The 24,577-nt window shown below is 46.1% G+C and overlaps 1 protein-coding gene and 1 long non-coding RNA gene across 2 annotated transcripts in view; one reads left to right on the top strand and one right to left on the bottom strand.

Annotated features, from left to right (window-relative positions):
- The window catches only part of LOC137522703 (phospholipase A2 homolog otoconin-22-like), a 9,323-nt gene extending 9,063 nt beyond the window's left edge, over window positions 1-260 (bottom strand). Inside the window, exon 1 of the mRNA XM_068242769.1 lies at window positions 216-260. Coding sequence (XP_068098870.1) covers window positions 216-255 — 40 coding nt within the window. The 5' untranslated portion in view covers window positions 256-260. The remainder of the gene's footprint in view (window positions 1-215) is intronic.
- LOC137522704 (uncharacterized) overlaps window positions 1-24,577 on the top strand; it is a 26,697-nt gene extending 2,120 nt beyond the window's left edge. The window contains exons 2-3 of the long non-coding RNA XR_011022407.1: window positions 5,008-5,119; window positions 24,233-24,577. This is a non-coding gene — a long non-coding RNA (uncharacterized lncRNA). The remainder of the gene's footprint in view (window positions 1-5,007; window positions 5,120-24,232) is intronic.

Here is a 24,577-nt window from a genome sequence, read left to right as displayed (position 1 = left end):
AAGACCCCTCATGGTCAGAACTCAATGGAGAAATGTACAATCAGGCCGCAGTCGATTGATTTGTAAGGCTTTAACTTCACTTTGGCAGAAGATCATGACCAGCAAATTGAAGCCTTACAAATCCATCACCTGATCGTGTTTCTCACGAGTTCTGATGAGGAACACTACATACCGCAATACAGCAATGGATGAAATATAAAGTAATGTCCACTTACTGCAGCTGACTGCCAGTCCAATGATGAGACCCTTGGCCATCTCTGTGTTCTCTGTGCAGCTGGCAGGAACTGATCCCTTTCAGCCTCTCTGTCCTTTTATATATGCTTTCTCCATTTCCCCCGCTCTTCAATCATTTTAATGACGCACTGGGGCTACCGGGAAAATTAATAGGGAAAAGCAGTAAAATACTGGGTTTGTTAATATTAAAGCCTGAGACGTCAGGGGCATCAACAGTGAACCTGTGTAATGAACCTGTAATAACAGAGGATGTCTACGGAAATTAAATTGTCTGGCTCCCCAAAAGTGAAGCGAACCAGGAAGAACACAGTTTTTTTATCTCTCTTTTCAATAAATGACAGAGTGAATAATCTCTGCTGAGGAACACTGGATAGGGCTGTCAACATGCGATTTTGAAGAGACATTTTCTCAAGTACTGACATAAAGCAACACAATAGCACACTTCTGCAGTGTACATATAGAGGTACAGTATATATCTGGGAAGGCTTCTTTCAATAGGAAGGGCAAAAACACTCAGTCCTTCATAGGGTGATCCACTACACCCAGTTTCGATTCTGGTACAGGTAGTCCCCGATTAACGAACGAGATAGGGACTGTAGGTTCGTTCTTAACCTGAATCTGTTCTTAAGTCGGAACATTGTGCCATCTCTGTCCCCTGTACCTTCCCTGTGCCTCCAGTGTCCCCCTCTGTGTCACCTCTGCCCTCTGTACATGCTTATACAAGTTTAAAAGCCATTTTTCTTTGAATTTTTTAAAATCGATTTCCTCAAAGACTACAAGTTTAATTTCCCCCCCAAAATTTTACTTGTTCCCATGGAAACACAGAATCCATACCGTTCGTACTGGCGGGTCGTTCCTAAGTCGGGCGTTCGTAAGTCGGGGACTACCTGTATTGTTCAAAGGAGGACCACAGTTTCTTTGAAATAGCACAGCAAACTTTTTCAGTACAAAACTTGATTCAACTTTATTTGTACAAAAATAGAAAAATAGTGATTTCATAAAAACTCTCATCCAAGAATTCAGTCTTCATGAACAACAATAGGACATATCGATGTCCTTCATGAGACTGACAGAGAATGCAATCTGGCTTGACATAATGAGCAGTTATAGTTCGTTTCAGGCAACATATGCCCTTCATCAGGCCTCTGTATATATACAATTCTAATAGGCCCAATTAGCAACAAAACCAGATAACTCGGACACTAGAGAATAGATGTTGCGAACATAGAATTTTGCGAAAATGTTTGCGAACCCGACGAACCGCCATAGACTTTAGTGGGCAGGAGAATTTTAAAACATACAAAGACTGTTTCTGGCCACAAAAGCGATAGAAAAGTTGTTTCAAGGGGTCTAACACCTGGACTGCGGCATGCCAGAGGGGATCCATACCAAAAGTCCCACCAAAAATTACAGAGTTTACGCATAGTCGGGTTTTAATCCCTAAAGGGCAGAAATCACATTATGCACAGCTCTGGCTGTCAGTGGGCTGTGGGGCGTCACACACAGAGAAATGCAATAGTACTATCAGAATACAGTGAAATAATAATGCACAGGAGTGGTACTTAGAGTGACCAGACGTCCCGGATTGCCCGGGACACGTCCCGGATTCGGGGTCCGCTGTCCCAGGCTTAATGAGGTCCCGGGAAAACGTCCCGCTTTCAGCAGCGGGACGTCCCGGCCTCGGGACTCTGGCCACTCTCTCCTCAATGAACTGGCAGCGGCGTCTATAGACGCCGTGCCAGTTCATTGCCCGCAGCCCCGCTCCAGCCTCCTCTTCCGGTGTCTGTTTCCGACACCAGCAGGCGAGCAGGGCTACGGCAAGATGGCTGCCGGAGCCCTGTACTGGAGACCTATTTGTGTCACTAGTACAGGGCTTCGGGCGCCATCTTGCCGTAGCCCTGTCAGCGCGGGAGACCAGAGCAGGAGGAACAAGACGGTCCCGGGACGGAGCAGCGCGCCAGAGGCCGGACACTTCTGCCAGGTGAGTAAATGCTTTCTTTTCCAGGTGAAATGTTTGCCCGCATTGTTTCTTTTCCAGGTGAAATGTTTGCCCGCATTGTTTCTTTTCCAGGTGAAATGTTTGCCCGCATTGTTTCTTTTCCAGGTGAAATGTTTGCCCGCATTGTTTCTTTTCCGGTGAAATGTTTGCCCGCATTGTTTCTTTTCTGGTGAAATGTTTGCCCGCATTGTTTCTTTTCTGGTGAAATGTTTGCCCGCATTGTTTCTTTTCTAGTGAAATGTTATTGTTTGCCCGCATTGTTTCTTTTCTGGCGAAATGTTTGCCTGCAGTGCGTTTCTTTTCTGGCGAAATGTTTGCCGCATTGCGTTTCTTTTCTGGTGAAATGTTTGCCGCATTGCGTTTCTTTTCTGGTGAAATGTTTGGCCGCAGTGCGTTTCTTTTCTGGTGAAATGTTTGCCCGCAGTGCGTTTCTTTTCTGGTGAAATGTTTGCCCGCAGTGCGTTTATTTTGTACTGACATGTTGCCCGCATTGCGTTTATTTTGTACTGACATGTTTGCCCGCATTGCGTTTATTGTCTGGTGAAATGTTTGCCCGCATTGCGTTTATTTTGTACTAACATGTTGCCCGCATTGCGTTTATTTTGTACTGACATGTTTGCCCGCATTGCATTTATTTTATACTGACATGTTGCCTATTGCGTTTATTTTCTGGTGTCCGGGGTAACTGTTACTGCATTTATTATTTAATGGTCATAGATGGCTATGTTTGCTGCTTTGTGGTTACGGTATACTATTAGCATCACACAGTTTCTGCACACCCATGATACAAAGTCTCGTTTGTCCACATCATGGCGTAAACACTGCTTTCTTATGCCTCGCTGTTACATCATTACGTTAGCTCCGCCCATACAATGTCATGGCCACGCCCATTTTTTCGGCGCGGCGCAGCCCCCCTCCCCCAGTCTTCGCCGCTGCATGCTCCTCACTCCTTCCCACTTTTCGCCGCGCCCCCACGCCCCCCCCCCCCCCCCCGTCCCAGGTTGGACCCACAAAAATATGGTCACTCTAGTGGTACTGTATCTGCAAGTTAATGTAGCAACAGCAGTAGTGTGCACACAGCTCTTGGTGTCAGTTTGCTGTGGAGTGCCACACACAGAGAAATGCAATAGTACTATCAGAATACAGTGAAATAATAATGCACTAGAGTGGTTCTGTGCCTGCAACTTAATGAGGCAACAGCAGTAGAGTGCACACCGCTCTGGGTGTCAGTGGGCTGTGGAGTGTCACACTCAAAAAAAAAAAACCACAGGAGACTGATGTGCTAGCACTCAAAAGGGCTGTTTGGGGTGCTTTCACAGCAAGTGAGGAACAAGAACACAGGCCTAGCTAATGCTTTCCCTACCTATCTGCAGCAAGTCTGACCCTGCTCTTACTAACAGTTAGCAGCCAGCTGAGAATGAATCCAATATGGCCACTGCCACTGCTTTTTGAAAGAGGGTGGGGGGGGGGGATCCAGGCGGGGGTGCTAGCTGATTTGCTGCCATGTGTCTGCTGACGGTGAGGTAGGGGGTTAAATTTTGGCTCCATAATGACATATAGGGGGCAGGTCGAACACGACATATGTTTCGCAGTTCGCGAATAACACGAACAACGGAAATTTGCCAGATACTGTCCGCCAGGAAACTCTTCGGGCCATCTCTATCGGACACCAGCTTTTGGGATGGTATGATTGCATCTGGTTGGTTCAGATGCTCGTTGTATTATATAATTGTACAAATTATCTGGTTTCGTTGCTAATTGGGCCTATGATAATTTTATATACACAGAGGCCTGATTAACTTTCTTATTATCATGCAGAACTGTATGCCCTACTTCCCAGAACTGTTTAAGAAGAAAAAACTTTCAGTAATGCTTTGATAAATCTTACCCAGTGACAGGAGAAGTGGGGGGTAGCTGCCTGTAAAGGTCCTGAATGCCAAGATGACCCTTATAACTTTGGGTCGGTGAGTGCTCAGCTAAACGAGTGTGGTGTAGGTATCTCTATCCCTGGCCCCATTTGGCCCATTGAAGTACACATAGCAAGAATAGTATGAACGCTCATAACATCCAGCATAACGCTCATAACATCCAGCAATAATTATGATCCTGGACTGATAGATTTGACTTTTAGTAAGCTATAGTGCTTTTTCAGCATTGCATAACTAAAATGAATTGGGTATCCTGAATCATTTATTAAATTCTACTATATGTTATTTCAGTGCCTCTTTAACCAATGAAATAATTGCATTACTGGCTGAGTTTGTGTGAAGTTTTGATTATAATAAGAGGTGCCATGGAGTGATATACCTGTTCGTTCTGGTTGGAACGTTTGGGTTTTATATGTTGCTCTACTGATCTACTGTATATTATTCTACTGTTTTCAATCAAATCTTTTAAAATAATAAAAAAAAAATTGCATTAAATTATATTACAAATTGCTTGTACAAAAATATTCCATTAAAATCTACCTGTTTATGGGCAGGGGGCTACATGTGACTGACAAATACACAGAGGCTTTATTAAACGCCTAACTGGTTTATAAGGCTTTTCTGTCTTTGCCTTGAAGTCAATTTTATTATTTCTGCCAAATAGAGCAGCATTGTTAAGACAGCTAAAGAATATACTCTGGGTTTAGGTTCACTTTATATATACAAGTTCAAATATTTTATATGGGTCATTTTATGTGCTGGTAGCAGGTTCAATGTGCCATGAATATCAGAACTTGCAATATAATCGGTTTTTTTTCTTTTTATCCCATAATTACTCTCTTTCAGCTAATTCCTGCTTTTAGGCTCCTTCCTGCTCCCTGCATTTATACCTGGTCTGGCTGGTACCAGTCAAAGAGCTTGCCGGCTGCTAGAACAAAAGGCTACCTGTCCTGAACAGGTAATAAAGTTTCTAAAGCATACCATAAAGTGGGCTGGTGAGCTGTTAAATTATAAACTTACTGGTCGATTACAAAGAAAATAAAATACAGCTCTCTGTGTAATGGGCAGTTCAGCAGGATACTGTGAAGGCGAATACCGAAGCTCTACAATTTACCTTTTCCGTTCTTGTAATCTGCATAAAGCTAGCCATAAGTTAATAACAGCCTGATTCAGCAATCACTACCTGATCATAATTTAATTAGGTATGGTAGTAGTGATCAATGTACCTCTATAACCAATTCAATTTTAGGAAAAATATTATTTGCTAGCACTGTACTCTTTAATGCAGTACCAGTGGCCTACCTAGGGAGTTTGACACCCGGTGCCCATTATTTACAGCGAACCCCCCAACCCCCCCCCCCCCCAAACAACAATTTTTTATGATTGGAAGGTTGCTGCAAATTTGGGGAGATTTGGGGCTAAAAGGAGTCATCAGGATGTGGGTGAAGCTAACCGGTATGAAACTCTGTACTCTATACAGTGCTTCAGAAGATGTCAGTGCTTCATAAATACACAATAATAATATGGTAGGACATTAGACTATGACTATGGTACGAGCTCCTCTGAGGACAGTCAAAAAGGGGGACATACGAAAGAGGGGGATGCATAAGAGTGGGGGGGGGGGGGAGATAAAGATATAGAGGCACAAGACAGAGAGGCTGGTGGGAGAGGAGAAATGGCAAGAAGACCTCTAACCACCAGGACTGCTGACATCACCAGTGCTGTTTGGCAAGGACATGCTGTTAAGAGGCCACTAAAATCTGAGAAGAGGAAAGGGTCATGGGGAAGACAACAGGGTAGAAGGGGGTGCTGTGAAAATAGATGAGATTACCTGCAAACTGTGATAAAACGCGGAAAAGCCGCCACGTGTACTGGCGGCAAGGCGGTTGATTCCGCAGCAGTGTGCGTCTGGTGTGGCTGGGTCTGTTAGTTCACACAGCTTGAGGGATACGCGCGCGCTGAGAGGCAGAACCTTTATGACAAACGAGGAGGGATCAGCTGACCAGGTTGGTCAGCTGACCTCAAGGCAAGTGACCATTGGTTGATCACTGATGGGTGGCGCCAGAGAGCGCTGCGCTATATATAGTCACTGCTGGTCACTTTCAGGTTGTCTGCCGTTGCGAACACTTACGTGGAAGCACTCAGACCTTAGTCAGATCCAACAGTGTGTTAAAACCAGGAGGACCTGGGAATTCACACTGAGACAGATTACCTCTGTTATTATCTGTGTTATCAGTCTGTTATACTTCAGACTAGTTCCAGGGTGTCGAGACCACGGACCTCACACCCAAGACTAGGGACTCTGTGTTATCATTCTGTTATACTTCAGACTAGTTCCAGGGTGTCGAGACCACGGACCTCACACCCAAGACTAGGGACTTTGTGTTATCATTCTGTTATACTTCAGACTAGTTCCAGGGTGTCGAGACCACGGACCTCACACCCAAGACTAGGGACTCTGTGTTGTCATTCTGTTATACTCCAGACTAGTTCCAGGGTGTCGAGACCACAGACCCAAGTCTAGGAATACTTTGTACCATCATATTATATTCCAGACTAGTTCCAGGGTGTAGAGACCACGGACCTCACACCCAAGACTAGGCATTGTTGATATCTGTTATGACCTATTGCATTCCTGACTATCCCTCTGCTTTCTGATTCGGTACCTACGTATATCTGATTACCTGTTGCCAGACCCTGCTTGCCTTGGATACCAAATCAGTCTTCTGTCTTTGTACCTTATCTGCCTGTGTGTTGCCGACCTGGCTTGCCCGACCCAGAGAGCTATCTCCCTACTTCAGAGATAGTCTCCAGACCTGCTAGTGACGTCCACCTGTCAGGTGTCACTCACTCTCAGGTCCTTCCTACCTTCACCCTGGGACTCCACCCCTTTGGAGGTCTCAGGCTGCTGGAAGGTTTCTGTGTTTCTCAAAAGGCAGTATTGCCCGTACTGCCAAAGACCACCTGCGCCTCGGGTGGTCTTACTCAAAGTAATTACTGTTGCACCAAGCACTCACACTATATAGGTGTCCAGAGCTTAGTTATAATTGGATTATCAGTGATTATGCAGATCATCAATAATCAGGTATAATCTGTATTCTTGGTGATACTGCAGATCACCAATAATCAGATTCTCTCTGTGTGCTGACACCGATCGTTACACAATCAAGCTAATCTAAATTGCCTGGAGCTTGCTTCTCTGCTCACTACAGAAGTCGGCTGTCAGCACCTATATCACTTGCTTCTGCAACAGCAGACTGCCCTGCATTATTGATTAACCTCCCTAGCGGTGCATTTCTGTCTGAAATAATGAATCAAAAGTGGTACATTTTTTTTTCAAGAATTTTAGACCTCCAATTCTTAAGTCATAACTCATCAAAATATATCAGAATAAAGGCCTGGTAGACATTCTGCATATAAATAAAAGACTGGAACACGTATTTGTTGAAATAATTAAATTTATCAATAAACTGAAAAAATAGCAAAACTGTACAAATAAGACAGCAGATTATATATACAGTATGTACATGCAGTACAGTATATACCTAGTACACCTCCCGTGTGTGGTATACTTTAAAACAGGGAATGGCACAGAGGGCGACATTACAATCCGGGCAAGTAGAATTGGTATTCTTTACAGACCTTCTTGCCTTTACTATCAGTCTTGCTGCAGCATACAACGCACATCCTGGTTGGTGCAGTTTTTTTGGGAGTGGGAGGTATACACTCCATACATTGACGAATGATGATGTAGGATAAACGGAGCCAAACTCTGACATCTGCTGATGAGGTCTGATACCTCATGCAGATGCATTTGCAAACCTTCCAGATAAAGTCTGCATGCGTATCTGGCCTGTCACTGCGTACAGGATGTACGCATTCCAAAGACTCTGTTCCAGCAGATGTCGAAATATTTTTTTAAATAATTTTTTGTTGTTGTTTGCGGACTGCGGGGTAGAACGTCATCGCCTGGTCGAATCTGTCCACCCCACCTATCATGTTGTTAGAGTTCAGGATGACTTGAGCCTTGTCGACGACTTTACCTCCTTGTGTCCTGATGGTGACAGTTGATGTGTCATGGACTGTGCTGAGGATACACACGTTTTTCTTGTCACGCCAGCGGAGAGCCAACATTTTTCCTTCTGCCAAGCCACAATGTCCCCAGTTTTTAGTTTTTGTTTGGCGAAGGTTGTTGGCATTTCTCGCTGGTTAGGCCTAACAGTGCCATAGGCATTAGTTTTGTTCTTGATCAGTATTTCTAACGGTGTCCTTAAAGCGGACCAAAACTCAGAACTTCCCCTCTGCTCTAAAATATAAGCAACAGCATGATAACCTACAAACTGAAGCATTTCTTCCTTACAACTTATATTTAACCTCCTGTGTTTACATATTAGGTCAGAACCTCGGCACAGTTGGCGCAGTTCAGACAGCCCTAATTTAAATTTGCGGATTACTCGCAGATAAGGGAGAATTAGACAGATGGCTCTCTGTAAACACACCCGGGGGATTTCTCTGTGTTTTCCTTGTCTGCTGTGCAACAGTTTAGGTCTGCTTTAAATAAATGGGTTTTGATTCACAGCCTGTTTTCCTGATTCACATATGCAAGGCATGTTATGGTTATTCATGCAGTTTCATATTCTGGGAAGGCAATCTTTGAGTTTTGCAGGGGGCCTGCCAAGCCCAGTTTTACTGGGAGCCCGCCAGGTTCTAGTTATGCCCCTGTCAGTATTGAGTGTGTACGTTTTCTGATTAGTGCAGGTGTTGCTCCTCCAGGGTTTTAGTGCAGCATCCTGTATTCAGCAAAGTACACATACAGGAAGAGAAGCATTACTGTATTTTAAATAGAGTTGGGCCGAACCTCCGATTTTAGGTTCGCGAACCTGGTTCGCGAACTTCCGCAGAAGGTTCGGTTCGCGTTAAAGTTCGCGAACCGCAATAGACTTCAATGGGGATGCGAACTTTGAAAAAAAAAAAAATTATGCTGGCCACAAAAGTGATGGAAAAGATGTTTCAAGGGGTCTAACACCTGGAGGGGGGCATGGCGGAGTGGGATACATGCCAAAAGTCCCGGGGAAAAATCTGGATTTGACGCAAAGCAGCGTTTTAAGGGCAGAAATCACATCGAATGCTAAATGACAGGCCTAAAGTGCTTTCAAACATCTTGCATGTGTATACATCAATCAGGTAGTGTAATTAAGGTACTGCTTCACACTGACACACCAAACTCACCGTGTAACGCACCGCAAACAGCTGTTTGTGTAGTGACGGCCGTGCTGGACTGGTGCGCACCATGGCGAGAGTGCAGGTTTTGGTGGCTTTACAGCCCATATGGTCGTCTGGCTGATGTAGCTGAATGACAGAACAGTGACTGTCCAGCTGATCAAATTTGGTCTGACCACAATGAGGCAACGACCTTATTATCGTGGGTGTGCCCCCCCCCCGAGACACTCATCTAGGCGCCGGTCATTGCTTCATTGTGATACACAAGCCCCTTCACTACGGCAAGGTAATGATCACGAAGGGGAATGGGCGCATGTACATGCCTTTTCTTTTGTTGTTGCAGCTGCCCGCAGTGCAGCCAGAAAACTTAGGCAGTCATGTTCACGCACCAGAAAAATTATTACAGCGGCCGCTGCTAGCAGCGGCCTAAAAAATTCAGCAATCCGCCTGGAGTCCCGGACCCTGTTGGTGGTGGCGGAGAAGGTAGTCAAGCGGCCTGCAGGCAGACATGCTGTGTGGAGGGACTGGGAGCGACTTAGTCTTCTTGGGGCAGGCCAGGCAGCCAGTCACACGGCGTGCAGGCAGAGATGCTGTGTGTGCGGGGACTGACTTAGTCTTGGGGCGGGCAGCAGCCCTCCGGGATCCATGCCTCATTCATTTTGATAAAGGTGAGGTACTTAACACTTTTGTGACTTAGGCGACTTCTCTTCTCTGTGACAATGCCTCCAGCTGCGCTGAAGGTCCTTTCTGACAGGACGCTTGCGGCAGGGCAGGAGAGAAGTTGGATGGCAAATTGGGACAGCTCTGGCCACAGGTCAAGCCTGCGCACCCAGTAGTTCAAGGGTTCCTCATCGCTGTTCACAGCAGTGTCTACATCCACACTTAAGGCCAGGTAGTCGGCTACCTGCCGTTCCAGGCGTTGGTGAAGGGTGGATCCGGAAGGGCTACGGCGAGGCGTTGGACTAAAGAACGTCCGCATGTCCGACATCACCATGAGATCGCTGGAGCGTCCTGTCTTTGACTGCGTGGACACGGGAGGAGGATTAGTGGCAGTGGTACCTTGCTGGCGTTGTGCCGTCACATCACCCTTAAAGGCATTGTAAAGCATAGTTGACAGCTGGTTCTGCATGTGCTGCATCCTTTCCACCTTCCGGTGAGTTGGTAACAGGTCTGCCACTTTGTGCCTGTACCGAGGGTCTAGTAGTGTGGCCACCCAGTACAGGTCATTCCCCTTGAGGTTTTTTATACGGGGGTCCCTCAACAGGCAGGACAGCATAAAAGACGACATCTGCACAAAGTCGGATCCAGTACCCTCCATCTCCTCTTGCTCTTCCTCAGTGACGTCAGGTAAGTCAACCTCCTCCTCCCAGCCGCGAACAATACCACGGGAAGGTTGAGCAGCACAAGCCCCTTGCGATGCCTGCTGAGGTTGTTCTCCTGCCGCTGTCCCCTCCTCCTCCTCCTCCTCCTCCCCCAAAGAAACACCTTGCTCATCATCCTCTGAGTCTGACTCGTCTTCTGCACACGACTTCTCTTCTTCCTCCTCCTCCCCCCTCTGTGCTGCCGCAGGTGTTGAGGAAACAGCTGGGTCTGATGAAAATTGGTCCCATGCCTGTTCCTGCCGTAACGGTTCCTGGTCACGCTCATTCACAGCTTCATCCGCCACTCTACGCACAGCACGCTCCAAGAAGTAAGCGTAGGGAATTAAGTCGCTGATGGTGCCCTCACTGCGGCTCACCAGGTTGGTCACCTCCTCAAACGGCCGCATGAGCCTGCATGCATTTTCCATCAGTGTCCAGTTGTCGGGCCAGAACATCCCCATCTTCCCAGACTGTTTCATTCTACTGTAGTTGTAGAGGTAGTGGGTCACGGCTTTCTTCTGTTCTAGCAGACGGGAGAACATGAGCAGGGTCGAGTTCCAGCGAGTCGGGCTATCGCAAATGAGGCGTCTCACCGGCATGTTGTTTTTGCGCTGAATTTCCGCAAAGTGTGCCATGGCTGTGTAAGACCGCCTCAAATTCCCACAGAACTTCCTGGCCTGCTTCAGGACATCCGCTAAGCCAGGGTACTTTGCCACAAATCTTTGAACCACTAGATTCATGACATGTGCCATGCAGGGTATGTGTGTCAGCTTCCCCATATGCAAAGCGGCAAGCAGATTACTGCCGTTGTCGCACACCACGTTGCCTATCTCCAGGTGGTGCGGGGTCAGCCACTCATCCACCTGTTTCTTAAGAGCAGCCAGGAGAGCTGCTCCAGTGTGACTCTCCGCTTTGAGACAAGACATGTCTAAGATGGCGTGACACCGTCTTACCTGGCATGCAGCATAGGCCCTGCGGAGCTGGGGCTGTGTAGCTGCAGAGGAGAACTGCCACTCAGCCAAGGAGGAGGAGGACAGCGAAGAGCATGTAGCAGGAGGAGAGGAGGTGGCAGGAGGCCTGCCTGCAAGCCGTGGAGGTGTCACAATTTGGTCCGCTGCGCCCTGCTTGCCATCGTTCACCACCAGGTTCACCCAATGGGCTGTGTAGGTAATGTAGCGGCCCTGCCCGTGCTTGGCAGACCAGGCATCCGTGGTCAGGTGTACCCTTGACCCAACGCTCTTCGCAAGAGATGACACCACTTGCCTCTCAACTTCACGGTGCAGTTGGGGTATGGCCTTTCTCGAAAAATAAGTGCGGCCTGGCATCTTCCACTGCGGTGTTCCGATGGCCACAAATTTACGGAAGGCCTCAGAGTCCACCAGCCGGTATGGTAACAGCTGCCGAGCTAACAGTTCCGCCACGCCAGCTGTCAGACGCCGGGCAAGGGGGTGACTGGCCGAAATTGGCTTCTTCCACTCAAACATTTCCTTCACGGACACCTGACTGCTGCTGTGGGCAGAGGAGCAGGAACCGCTCAAGGGCAGAGGCGGAGTGGAGGAGGGTGCCTGTGAAGGTGGAAGGGAGAAAGCGGCAGAAGCAGATAATACACCTGATGGAGGAGGAAGAGGAGAAGGAGGGTGGCTTTGCTTTTGTGTGCTGCTGCTGCTTTTGCTCAGGTGGCCATTCCATTGCTGTTTGTGCCTTTTCTCCAGGTGCCTTCGTAAGGCACTTGTCCCTACGTGAGTGTTGGCCTTTCCACGGCTCAATTTTTGTTGGCAGAGTGAACAGATGGCTTTGGTCCGATCTGAGGCACACACATTCAAAAAATTTCCACACCGCTGAGCCACCCTGGGATGTGGGCACTATGGGGACCTCAGCAGCTGATGCTGAAGGGCAAGTTGGCTGGCTGTACATAGGTGGCGATACATGGTGCCGGACTCTGCCACCAGCTGTTTCTGATGAAGAGCTGCCCCAGCTTCTTTCAGCAACTTCTCTCCTCCTACTACTCTCTGACTCCCCCTCTGAACTGTCCCCCTCTTCATCTCCTCTATTGGGAACATACAGAGGATCCCTATTACCGTCATCATCGTAGTCATCCTGCCCAGCTTCGCTTGCCTCAGACAAATCCAAACTTGCACCATCAGTAGGTCCTTCATCCTCCTGACACGTTACATCCATAGTGTTGCCGCGTAACTCAGACATATGAGCTGGTGAAAATTCATCTGGCTGTAACAACAATGGCTGTGCATCAGTGATTTCACCACTAAATAATTCTTGCGAAGTGTCAAATGCAGCGGAAGTGGTGCTAGTAGTAGCGCTGGTGGCTGAGCAAGATGAGGTGTTCTGTGTCGCTAAATACTCAACCACGTCCTGGCAATCTTGGGAGGTGATGGGATGTGCTTTCTTCCGAGCACTGTACTGTGGGCCAGGTCCACACGAAATTACATTTACACGACCTCGCGCAGACCTGCCGGGTGGCCTTCCTCTGGCTCTGGCACTACCTCTTCCTCTACCTGTTTTGTCCATATCGGGTATGCACGGAGTGGTATATCACACTGCGTGCACTCACGTAGGTAGGTAGGTTCACTTAACTGCACAGGTATGCGCACTGATGCGGTGGGTTCACTGAACAGAACAGGTATACAGTGGCGGGTTCACAGAACAGGTATGCAGTGGCAGGTTCACTGAACACAACAGGTATGCAGTGGCGGGTTCACTGAACACAACAGGTATGCAGTGGCGGGTTCACTGAACAGGTATACAGTGGCGGGTCCACTGAACAGAACAGGTATGCAGTGGCGGTTTCACTAAACAGAACAGGTATACAGTGGCGGGTTCACAGAACAGGTATGCAGTGGCAGGTTCACTGAACACAACAGGTATGCAGTGGCGGGTTCACTGAACAGGTATACAGTGGCGGGTCCACTGAACAGAACAGGTATGCAGTGGCGGGTTCACTGAACAGGTATACAGTGGCGGGTCCACTGAACAGAACAGGTATGCATGGCGGGTTCACTAAACAGAACAGGTATACAGTGGCGGGTTCACTAAACAGAACAGGTATACAGTGGCGGGTTCACAGAACAGGTATGCAGTGGCAGGTTCACTGAACACAACAGGTATGCAGTGGCGGGTTCACTGAACAGGTATACAGTGGCGGGTCCACTGAACAGAACATGTATGCAGTGGCGGGTTCACTAAACAGAACAGGTATACAGTGGCGGGTTCACAGAACAGGTATGCAGTGGCAGGTTCACTGAACACAACAGGTATGCAGTGGCGGGTTCACTGAACAGGTATACAGTGGCGGGTCCACTGAACAGAACAGGTATGCAGTGGCGGGTTCACTGAACAGGTATACAGTGGCGGGTCCACTGAACAGAACAGGTATGCAGTGGCGGGTTCACTAAACAGAACAGGTATACAGTGGCGGGTTCACAGAACAGGTATGCAGTGGCAGGTTCACTGAACACAACAGGTATGCAGTGGCGGGTTCACTGAACAGGTATACAGTGGCGGGTCCACTGAACAGAACAGGTATGCAGTGGCGGGTTCACTGAACAGGTATACAGTGGCGGGTCCACTGAACAGAACAGGTATGCAGTGGCGGGTTCACTAAACAGAACAGGTATACAGTGGCGGGTTCACTAAACAGAACAGGTATACAGTGGCGGGTTCACAGAACAGGTATGCAGTGGCAGGTTCACTGAACACAACAGGTATGCAGTGGCGGGTTCACTGAACAGGTATACAGTGGCGGGTCCACTGAACAGAACAGGTATGCAGTGGCGGGTTCACTAAACAGAACAGGTATACAGTGGCGGGTTCACTAAACAGAACAGATATACAGTGGCGGGTTCACAGAACAGGTATGCAGTGGCAGGTTCACTGAACACAACAGGTATGCAGTGGCGGGTTCACTGAACAGGTATACAGTGGCGGGTCCACTGAACAGAACAGGTATGCAGTGGCGGGTTCACTAAACAGAACAGGTATACAGTGGCGGGTTCACTAAACAGAACAGATATACAGTGGCGGGTTCACAGAACAGGTATGCAGTGGCAGGTTCACTGAACACAACAGGTATGCAGTGGCGGGTTCACTGAACAGGTATACAGTGGCGGGTCCACTGAACAGAACAGGTATGCAGTGGCGGGTTCACTGAACAGGTATGCAGTGGCGGGTCCACTGAACAGAACAGGTATGCAGTGGCGGGTTCACTGAACAGGTATGCAGTGGTGGGTTCACAGAACAGGTATGCAGTGGTGGGTTCACAGCACAGGTATGCAGTGGTGGGTTCAATGAACAGGTATACAGTGGCGGGTCCACTGAACAGAACAGGTATGCAGTGGCAGGTTCACTGAACAGGTATGCAGTGGTGGGTTCACAGCACAGGTATGCAGTGGTGGGTTCACAGAACAGGTATGCAGTGGTGGGTTCACAGCACAGGTATGCAGTGGTGGGTTCAATGAACAGGTATACAGTGGCGGGTCCACTGAACAGAACAGGTATGCAGTGGCAGGTTCACTGAACAGGTATGCAGTGGTGGGTTCACAGCACAGGTATGCAGTGGTGGGTTCACAGAACAGGTATGCAGTGGTGGGTTCACAGCACAGGTATGCAGTGGTGGGTTCAATGAACAGGTATACAGTGGCGGGTCCACTGAACAGAACAGGTATGCAGTGGCAGGTTCACTGAACAGGTATGCAGTGGTGGGTTCACAACACAGGTATGCAGTGGTGGGTTCACAGAACAGGTATGCAGTGGTGGGTTCACAGCACAGGTATGCAGTGGTGGGTTCAATGAACAGGTATGCAGTGGTGGGTTCACAGCACAGGTATGCAGTGGTGGGTTCACAGCACAGGTATGCAGTGGTGGGTTCACAGCACAGGTATGCAGTGGTGGGTTCACAGCACAGGTATGCAGTGGTGAGTTCACAGAACAGGTATGCAGCCAGACAGGAACAAGTTAAGCCTAACTAATCTTTCCCTGAGAGACAGTCTGCAGCAGCTCGCCCTACTCTCACTAACGCAGGCAGCACACGAGTGACCGTAATGGCCGCCGCTGCCTGCCTTATATAAGGGGGGGTGGGGCTCCAGGGGCTAGTGTAGCCTAATTGGCTACACTGGGCCTGCTGACTGTGATGTAGAGGGTCAAAGTTGACCCTCCATGTGCATTATGGGGCGAACCGAACTTCCGCAAAGGTTCGCCTGCGGGACGCGAATGCGAACCACTGAAGTTCGCATGGAACCGTTCGCAGGCGAACCGTTCGGCCCAACTCTAATTTTAAACAGATTTTGTCTGTATTTTAAACATATCACTAAGAAGTACAGATTTGATGATTGACAAATGTTGCTATTTGAGCATTTTAGGTTCTGAAAGACATACACAGAAGGCAGTAAACTGAAATGGAAAGATGACTTTAAAGAGAATCTGTATTGTTAAAATCGCACAAAAGTAAACATACCAGTGCGTTAGGGGACATCTCCTATTCCCCTCTGTCACAATTTCGCCGCTCCCCGTCGCATTAAAAGTGGTTAAAAACAGTTTTAAAAAGTTTGTTTATAAACAAACAAAATGGCCACCAAAACAGGAAGTAGGTTGATGTGCAGTATGTCCACACATAGAAAATACATCCATACACAAGCAGGCTGTATACAGCATTCCTTTTGAATCTCAAGAGATCATTTGTGTGTTTCTTTTCCCCCTGAGGGGGGAGTGAATAGCAGAACCACAACACTGAAGAACTTGGCAGCCTTCCAGACACAGGCTGACAAGTCTGACAAGGGAAAGATACATTGATTTATTACAGAGACTGTGATAGTACAAAGTGCTGCAGTAAGCCAGAACACATTAGAATAGCTTTTGGAACTTGTAGGATGATAAAAAACAGGATGCAATTTTTGTTACGGAGTCTCTTTAATAACATTAAATTACAACGTTATTTGTTTGCCATTGATACTTGTCAATTTTGTAGAAATTCTTTTTTTTTAAATGAAGGTGGATTTTCACTTTAAGACATTGAGTGACATTCACTTTTATATGTTATATGTTACATCACATTTATATGTTACTGAAATGACATTGGTGTCACCAGAATCTCTAAACCCTTGCCTTATTTATTTTCTGCCCAATTCCGCTTTGAACATGTCTGGTGTGGAGCGCTGCCTCGTAAAGCCATCTACTGGTTATTGTTGCACCTGTTTCTTTATATTTGTATTTATTTTCACTTTCAGGCCTGTGTAAACATTTTTGTCAGTGTTTCATTTGCAGCTTGTAAACCAGTTTTATAGCCCTTGTTCAGGGATTACTAGAGAGTGAGAGACTACCATAAAAGTATAGAAAATCATTGAACTGAGGTCTATGTCTGAGCTACAAGAAATCTCTTATCACAAGGACATCTTTAGGCCTCCTGCAGAACAAACAGAAGCTGAGATAAACAGAAACATAAATAGTGACTATAGAGTCATGTGGACCAGAACTTAAAATGAAGAATCTGACCCTCATCATATAGATGCCTTGTATGTTTATGCTGAAGACCAAGTAAATTGCTTGAAGTTTATAAATCACTTAAAGTGAACCCGAGGTGAAAATAAACTGATGAGATAAACAATAGTATTTATCCTCCTACTCCTAAAAATGACCTTTTTTTTAGATATCCCATGGTTTTATTTTATATTTAAACATTTACAAAGTAGATTGAATGTTTTATTGTCTCTTTTCAATGGCAGTCTATTGAGTGTCCCAGGGTTAACCACTTGATGACCCAGCCTTTACCCTCCCTTAAAGACCAGCGCTGATTTCTAAGATCTGTGCTGGGTGGGCTCTACAGCCTCCAGCACAGATCAAACACCAGGCAGAGCGACCAGATCGCCCCCCTTTTTTCCCCACTAGGGGGATGATGTGCTGGGGGGGGGGGGGTCTGATCGCTCCTGCCTGCGTGTGGCTGGCGGGGGGGGGGCACCTCAAAGCCCCCTCCACCGCAGGATTCCCCCTCTCCCTCTCCTCCCTCCCTTCCCCGGAAATCGGAGACTGCACAGGAACGGATCTGTCCTGTGCAGCCTCTAACAGGCTCCTGCCTGTCATGTGACAGCGATCCCCGGTCGCTGATTGGCCGGGGATCGCTGATCTAGTACAACGCTGCTACTGTTAGCAGCGTTGTACAAATGTAAACAAAGCGGATTATTTCCGTTTGTGTTTACATTTAGCTTGCGAGCCGCGATCGGCGGCCCGCAGGCTATTCACGGAGCCCCCCCGCCGTGAATTGTCAGGAAGCAGCCGCTCGCGCGAGCGGCTGTTTCCTGATTAATTAGCCTGCAGCCGGTGACGCAGATCGCTGGTCCTGCAGCTGCCACTTTGCCGGCGCGCGTTATGAGTGCACGGTCGGCAAGTGGTTAAAATACATGAACTATTGACCTTTTTTTTATCTCTCACATGCCCTCACAAGTTGTATTTTGCCAGGAAAACTTGTATGTCTTTAATTTGCTTATCAGTGATGTTTACTATAAATTCCTGACAAGCTACTGTCAAGACAAAAGCTGTCACTTCCATACCAGAAAATTAACTCTTTCAAGCAGAACAAAAAGCCTGGTTATTAATATGTTTTGCATTGCACATTTACATGTTTATCTCATCATGTCACATGTCACCTCGGGTACACTTTAAAGTCCCCTTGTAGCTTTACATGTTTTATTAAGACCTAAACTACAATTTTTAAAGAACTGTCCTTTTGACACATGGTTAGTTCAGTGTCAGCACACTGATGCCCACGATACTGGCTACATAAATCTGCCAAAGAACAGCTTTTCCTAATCGATGTTCAGTCAACAAAATGACTGAACAATGATCAGGGGACCTTGATTTTCAACAGATTTAAAAAAAAATGAAACCTAACATCTAACTTATTGAATATTTTTTGCCGTGTACCAAAGCCTTTACTAAGTAATACAAATTATGCATGCCTCCCAACTTTTTGAGATAATAAAGAGGGACACTTATGCCTGCCACACCCCTTATCACACCCCCAGCATACCATAAAAATAGCATAAGAAAAATATGTTGTTTTATAATTCAAACCACACTGGTCCTTTCAGTCCTGGTTCATTTTCCTTCATATTAACACATGAAAATAAGAAATATATCAATTTAAAGGATGGGAATAACGTTTAGAGTCAGTTAAACACATTTTTCAGTAGAAAAATACATATATTTACATAGATCTGTACATCAGTCCAAAAAGAGGGACAAATGAGGGACAGAGGGATTTGGTTCCCAAAGAGGGACTGTCCCTCCAAAAGAGGGACAGTTGGAAGCTATAAGTATGGAAGATGTTGCCTGCATTGCATAGCTGGCAAGCTGATTAGGTTCTGCAGTGAAGTAGCTACAAAACTTTAACACGTTATATTGGGAAAACAAATTATTTAGAAAAATGCAGTGAACCCAAAGAGACATTTCTTGTTTTAAAAATATAAATATATAAATGTATGATGCTAGGCCCTTTGCAACTGCCATCCTAGCCATTCCTAGTTGCAGCCTCATCTAAATAACTAGGTTTATTTTTGGTCCTATACAGAGAGAGCAATCAGGTGGGTAAATTGTTTTGGGGGAGGGAGGGATAGTATCATTAACCACTTTACCTTTACCCCCCGCGGTACGGATTTCTCCGTCCCTTTTTCCATCCTGTCATCACCAAGGGACGGAGAAATCCGTACCTGACGCCGCTCCCGCCGCTGTCCGTGCTCCCGCTTGCTTGTCCGCACTAGAGGTGGGCCGAACGGTTCGCCGGCGAACGGTTCCAGGCCAACTTCGGGTGGTTCGCCTTCGCAGGCGAAGGCGAACTTTCCCGGAAGTTCGATTTGCCCCATAATGCTCTATGAGGGTCAACTTTGACCCTCTGCATCACAGTCAGCAGGCGCATTGTAGCCAATCCGGCTATACTAAGCCCTGGAGCCCCCCCCCCCCCCCCCTTATATAAGGCAGGCTCCGGCGGCCATTAGCCTCACTCGTGTGCCTGCTAGAGACAGAATAGGGACAGCTGCTGCAGACTAGTTCTCCTAGGGACAGATTAGTCAGGCTCTTGCCTTCATAGCTTGCTTAGCTGAATCTTATTGCTATAATAGCGCCCCAGAAAAGCTCTTTTCAGAGCTCATCCTGCTGTGATCAATTTTTTTTTCTGTGTTTGAAACTGAAACTTGTGTTGTTTAGACAGCATTGCTAATTCATACTGTGTGTCCCACTGCCAGCAGCAGCAGCAGCACATTCAGTGACTACTACCTGTGTGTGTGATACACTTGTGTTGTTTAGACAGCATTGCTAATTCATACTGTGTGTCCCACTGGCACTGCCAGCAGCAGCAGCACATTCAGTGACTACCTGTGTGTGTGAGACACTTGTGTTATTTAGACAGCATTGCTAATTCATACTGTGTGTCCCACTGGCACTGCCAGCAGCATAATTACACTCCATGATTGATGTATACACATGCAAGATGTTTTAAAGCATGTTAGGCCTGCAATTTAGCATTCAATGTGATTTCTGCCCTTAAAACGCTGCTTTGCGTCACATCCAGATTTTTCCCCGGGACTTTTGGCGTGTATCTCACTCCGCCATGCCCCCCTCCAGGTGTTAGACCCCTTGAAACATCTTTTCCATCACTTTTGTGGCCAGCATAATTTTTTCTATTTTTCAAAGTCCGGCTCCCCATTGAAGTCTATTGCGGTTCGCGAACTTTTACGCGAACCGAACCTTCCGCGGAAGTTCGCGAACCTAAAATCAGAGGTTCGGCCCATCTCTAGTCCGCACGCCCCCGCGCTCGTGCACGCCACCGCCCGCTTGCCTGGAGATCAATGAATGGGCAAAACCTTTCCCGTTCATTGATCTAAGCCCCCCGCAATGATAAGCTGATTCTATGAGAAGCAGCGTGATCATTGTGAAAAAAAAGTTACCCAGCCTCCCTGAACTTCCTGCAAGCGTACTTCCTGTACGCTTGCAGGTCGCATAAACAAAAGCTCACTGTAAATAGTAAAAACTGTAAAACTACACCATAAAGCATTTTTTTATATACAGATACACTATATTAGTTAAACATTAAAAATTAACTCATTACCTCCCACACTCCCCAATTATTATTTTTTTTGTAATTAAAGAAAAAAAATACAATTAAAAAAAAATACATAAATAGTTACCTTAGGGACTGAACTTTTTAAATATTTATGTCAAGAGGGTATAACACTGTTACTTTATAAACTATGGGCTTGTAATTAGGGATGGACGCAAAACTGAAAAAAATGCACCTTTATTTCCAAATAAAATATTGGCGCCAAACATTGTGATAGGGACATAATTTAAACGGTTTCATAACCGGGACAAATGGGCAAATACATTTCATGGGTTTTAATTACAGTAGCATGCATTATTTAAAAACTATAAAGGCCGAAAACTGAAAAATAATAAATTTTTCCCCACATTTTTTCCTATTTTCCCATTAAAACACATTTAGAATAAAATACTTCTTTGCATAATGTCCCACCTAAAGAAAGCCTAATAGGTGATGAAAAAAAACAAGATATAGTTCATGTCATTGTGATAAGTAATAATAAAGTTATAGATGAATGAATGGAAGGAGCGCTGAAAGGTGAACATTGCTCTGGTGCTCAAGGGGTAAAACCCCCATCAGTGGTGAAGTGATTAAGGTTAACTACTATAAACATGCTCCATATACAAACTTGGCCCTTTGCCTCACACCAAGCAGGAGCTGCAGAGAAAGCACCTCCCAAGGACTCAGTCACTCATTATACATTCAAACAGTTTATCAGCGGCAAGGAAATAGAACATATGATCGCTGCCGAGAATGAACAACGTCCAAAGTCCACAAAATTAGTATTAAGAAGTCAGCACAGATCAAAGAGGAATAAATAGAGTCACTAAAACTTCACCACGGTGATATTCCAACCTCACATGGTCTCGTGGCCAACCATAACCAGAAAAGAGTGAGAGGGGCTTGCCAGCTGCCAACACCCCACATTATAAGGTTGTATGTCTCGCATTCAGTGGTAATCCTAATAAAGCTCGAGCAGATATGGATCCAAACTTCCACCACTCCCTCACTCCGATATATAGTATGGTATCCAGGGAGGCCAATATATAAACACAACTAAAAACGGCAACTCTAAGTGTAAACCGTTTATTGTAAAAACAATCGGTATAGACCATAAAAAACAAGATAAAAACAAAGACTTACATACGGGGCCCAGGAACTGGAAACCCCTAATAAAAACATGCGCGTGTAAGCTGGTCCACAGTAAATAAGTCATTAAAGAGACTCCGTAACAAAAATTTCATCCGGTTTTCTTCCATCCTACAAGTTTCAAAATCTATTCTAATGGGCTCTGGCTTACTGCAGCACGTTCTACTATCACCATCTCTGTAATAAATCAACTTATCTCTCTCCTGTCAGACTTGTCGGCCTGTGCCTGGAAGGCTGCCAAGTTCTTCAGTGTTGTGGTTCTGTGATGCATCTCCCCCCTCCAGGCCCCTCTCTGCACATTGCCTGTGTGTTATTTAGATTATGGCAGGTTCTCTCTGCTCTATTATCTTTTACAAGCTGGATAAATCCTCCTCTGAGCTGGCTGGGCTTTCACATACTGAGGAATTACATACAGGCACAGCTGTCTGCACTCTGCAGGAAGAAACAGCCTGACACTTCAGTGAAAGATAGCTGCAGGGGGAAAGAAACACACAAATGATCTCTTGAGATTAAAAAGGAAGGCTGTATACAGCCTGCTTGTGTATGGATGTATTTTCTATGTGTGGACATACTGTACATCAACCTACTTCCTGTTTTGGTGGCCATTTTGTTTGTTTATAAACAAACTTTTTAAAACTGTTTTTAACCACTTTTAATGCGGCGGGGAGCAGCAAAATTGTGACAGAGGGGAATAGGAGATGTCCCCTAATGCACTGGTATGTTTACTTTTGTGCGATTTTAACAATACAGATTCTCTTTAAAGGCGCCGCCTGTGTTCTTTCTGGGTTAGTGTTAGGTATTTACTGGAGGGTTGAGGTTAGGCATTAGGTGAAGGGGGGGGGGGGGGGGGGAGGGTAAGGTTAGTCACTTACAGGGGGGTTAGGCATTAGGTAAGCGGTTTTCTTTTTAGGCACTGACTTATGGTTAAGGGTAGGCATTAGGTGCTGGCGTAGGGATAGGCATCTACAGAGGGTGTTAGGGTTAGGAATTAGATGGGGTGGTTAGGGTTAGGAGGCTTAAGGTTAGGATAGGTGCCAGGTAGTGCATAGTAGAATATCAGTCATTCAAGTTACCAATATTTTACTATTAGTGGCCTCACCCAGCGCCCAACTGGTGCGGCGTTGCTGCAATACATAGTCCAAAATCAGCAATGAAGACCAACAAACAAAAAGACATGTTGAATAATACTATGTTATCCATAGGATCCATTCAGACATATACATATTCAATGTGTCCATTATCTCCATTGTAGTGGAATGCAACATTCCGGCCTGCATGACTTTTCCATAGACCACATGGAAAATTAACGTGTCATATATACCAATGGTAACTATGACATGTCCATTACAGCGGACACCACAATTACATGGACAGACACAGCAGGATGCACATTGCATCTGCTGTGACCATCCTTGTCAACCCAGCATAGTGTGGACCTAGCCTTAGGAATTTGGATTGTGTAACCAAACAAGCAAAATTCTTAAAGAGACTCTGTAACGAAAATGTCATCCCATTTTCTACTATCCTACAAGTTCCTAAACCTATTCTAATGTGCTCTGGCTTACTGAAGCACTTTCTACTATCACCATCTCTGTAATAAATCAACTTATCTTTCCCCTGATTTGTCGCCCTGTGTCTGGAAGGTTGCCAACTCTTCAGTGTTGTTGATCTGTTATGCATGGCCCCTCCAGGTCCCCTCTATGCACACTCCTGTGTGTGTTATTTACATTAGGCATCCTCTCTGCTCTCTTGTCAGTGAGAGAAGAGAGCTGCCTTTTACAAGCTGGATAAATCGCCCTCTGTCAGGCTGTGAAAGGAGCTGGGCTGTCACATACTGAGGAATTACAGACACTTGCAGAGCTTTCTGCAGGGAGAAACAATCAGCCTGTCGAAACAATCAGCCTGTCACTAGTCTTCAGTGGATGAGAGCTGCAGGGGGAAGGTAAACACACAAATGATCTCTTGAGATTCAAAAGGAAGGCTGTATACAGCCTTCTTGTGTATGGATGTATTTTCTATGTGTGGACATACTGCACATCAACCTACTTCCGGTTTTGGTGGCCATTTTGTTTGTTTAAAAACAACCTTTTTAAAACTGTGTTTGACTACTTTTAATGTGGTGGGGAGCAGCAAAATTGTGACAGAGGAGGAGATGTCCCCTAACGCACTGGTATGTTTACTTTTGTGCGATTTTAACAATACAGATTCTCTTTAACACTGATCTTGCTCTCGACCCCGAACTTAGAACAAGCAGCCCCAGGAACACAGCACAGATCTCTCCATATGCTGATTTAGAAGGAGCACACTACTTTATGAAGCACAAAGACTGAGGCGGTGACAAGCTGAAGACAGTTTCCTTAACAGAACATGGCAAAAAAAAAAAACATAAAAAAAAGGAAAAATCCAGGGATCTGGATCTGCAATATCTTATGCTGGGTACATGCCATGCAATTTGTCCAAAGAGCAGACCGAAAATGAAGGAAATAATTGCCCGATTCCCGTTGATAGGACAGGAAACCGCGTTGTGTGTATTTAGCATTAGAAATACAAAATAAAAGTGAGTAATAAAATTGAATTTTTACATACATAA

This window comes from Hyperolius riggenbachi, chromosome 6 (genome assembly GCF_040937935.1).
Source record: "Hyperolius riggenbachi isolate aHypRig1 chromosome 6, aHypRig1.pri, whole genome shotgun sequence".
In the NCBI taxonomy this organism is placed as follows: Eukaryota; Metazoa; Chordata; class Amphibia; order Anura; family Hyperoliidae; genus Hyperolius; species Hyperolius riggenbachi.
The sequence above is the reverse complement of the archived record's forward strand: the minus strand, read 5'-3'. Positions and strand labels throughout refer to the sequence as shown.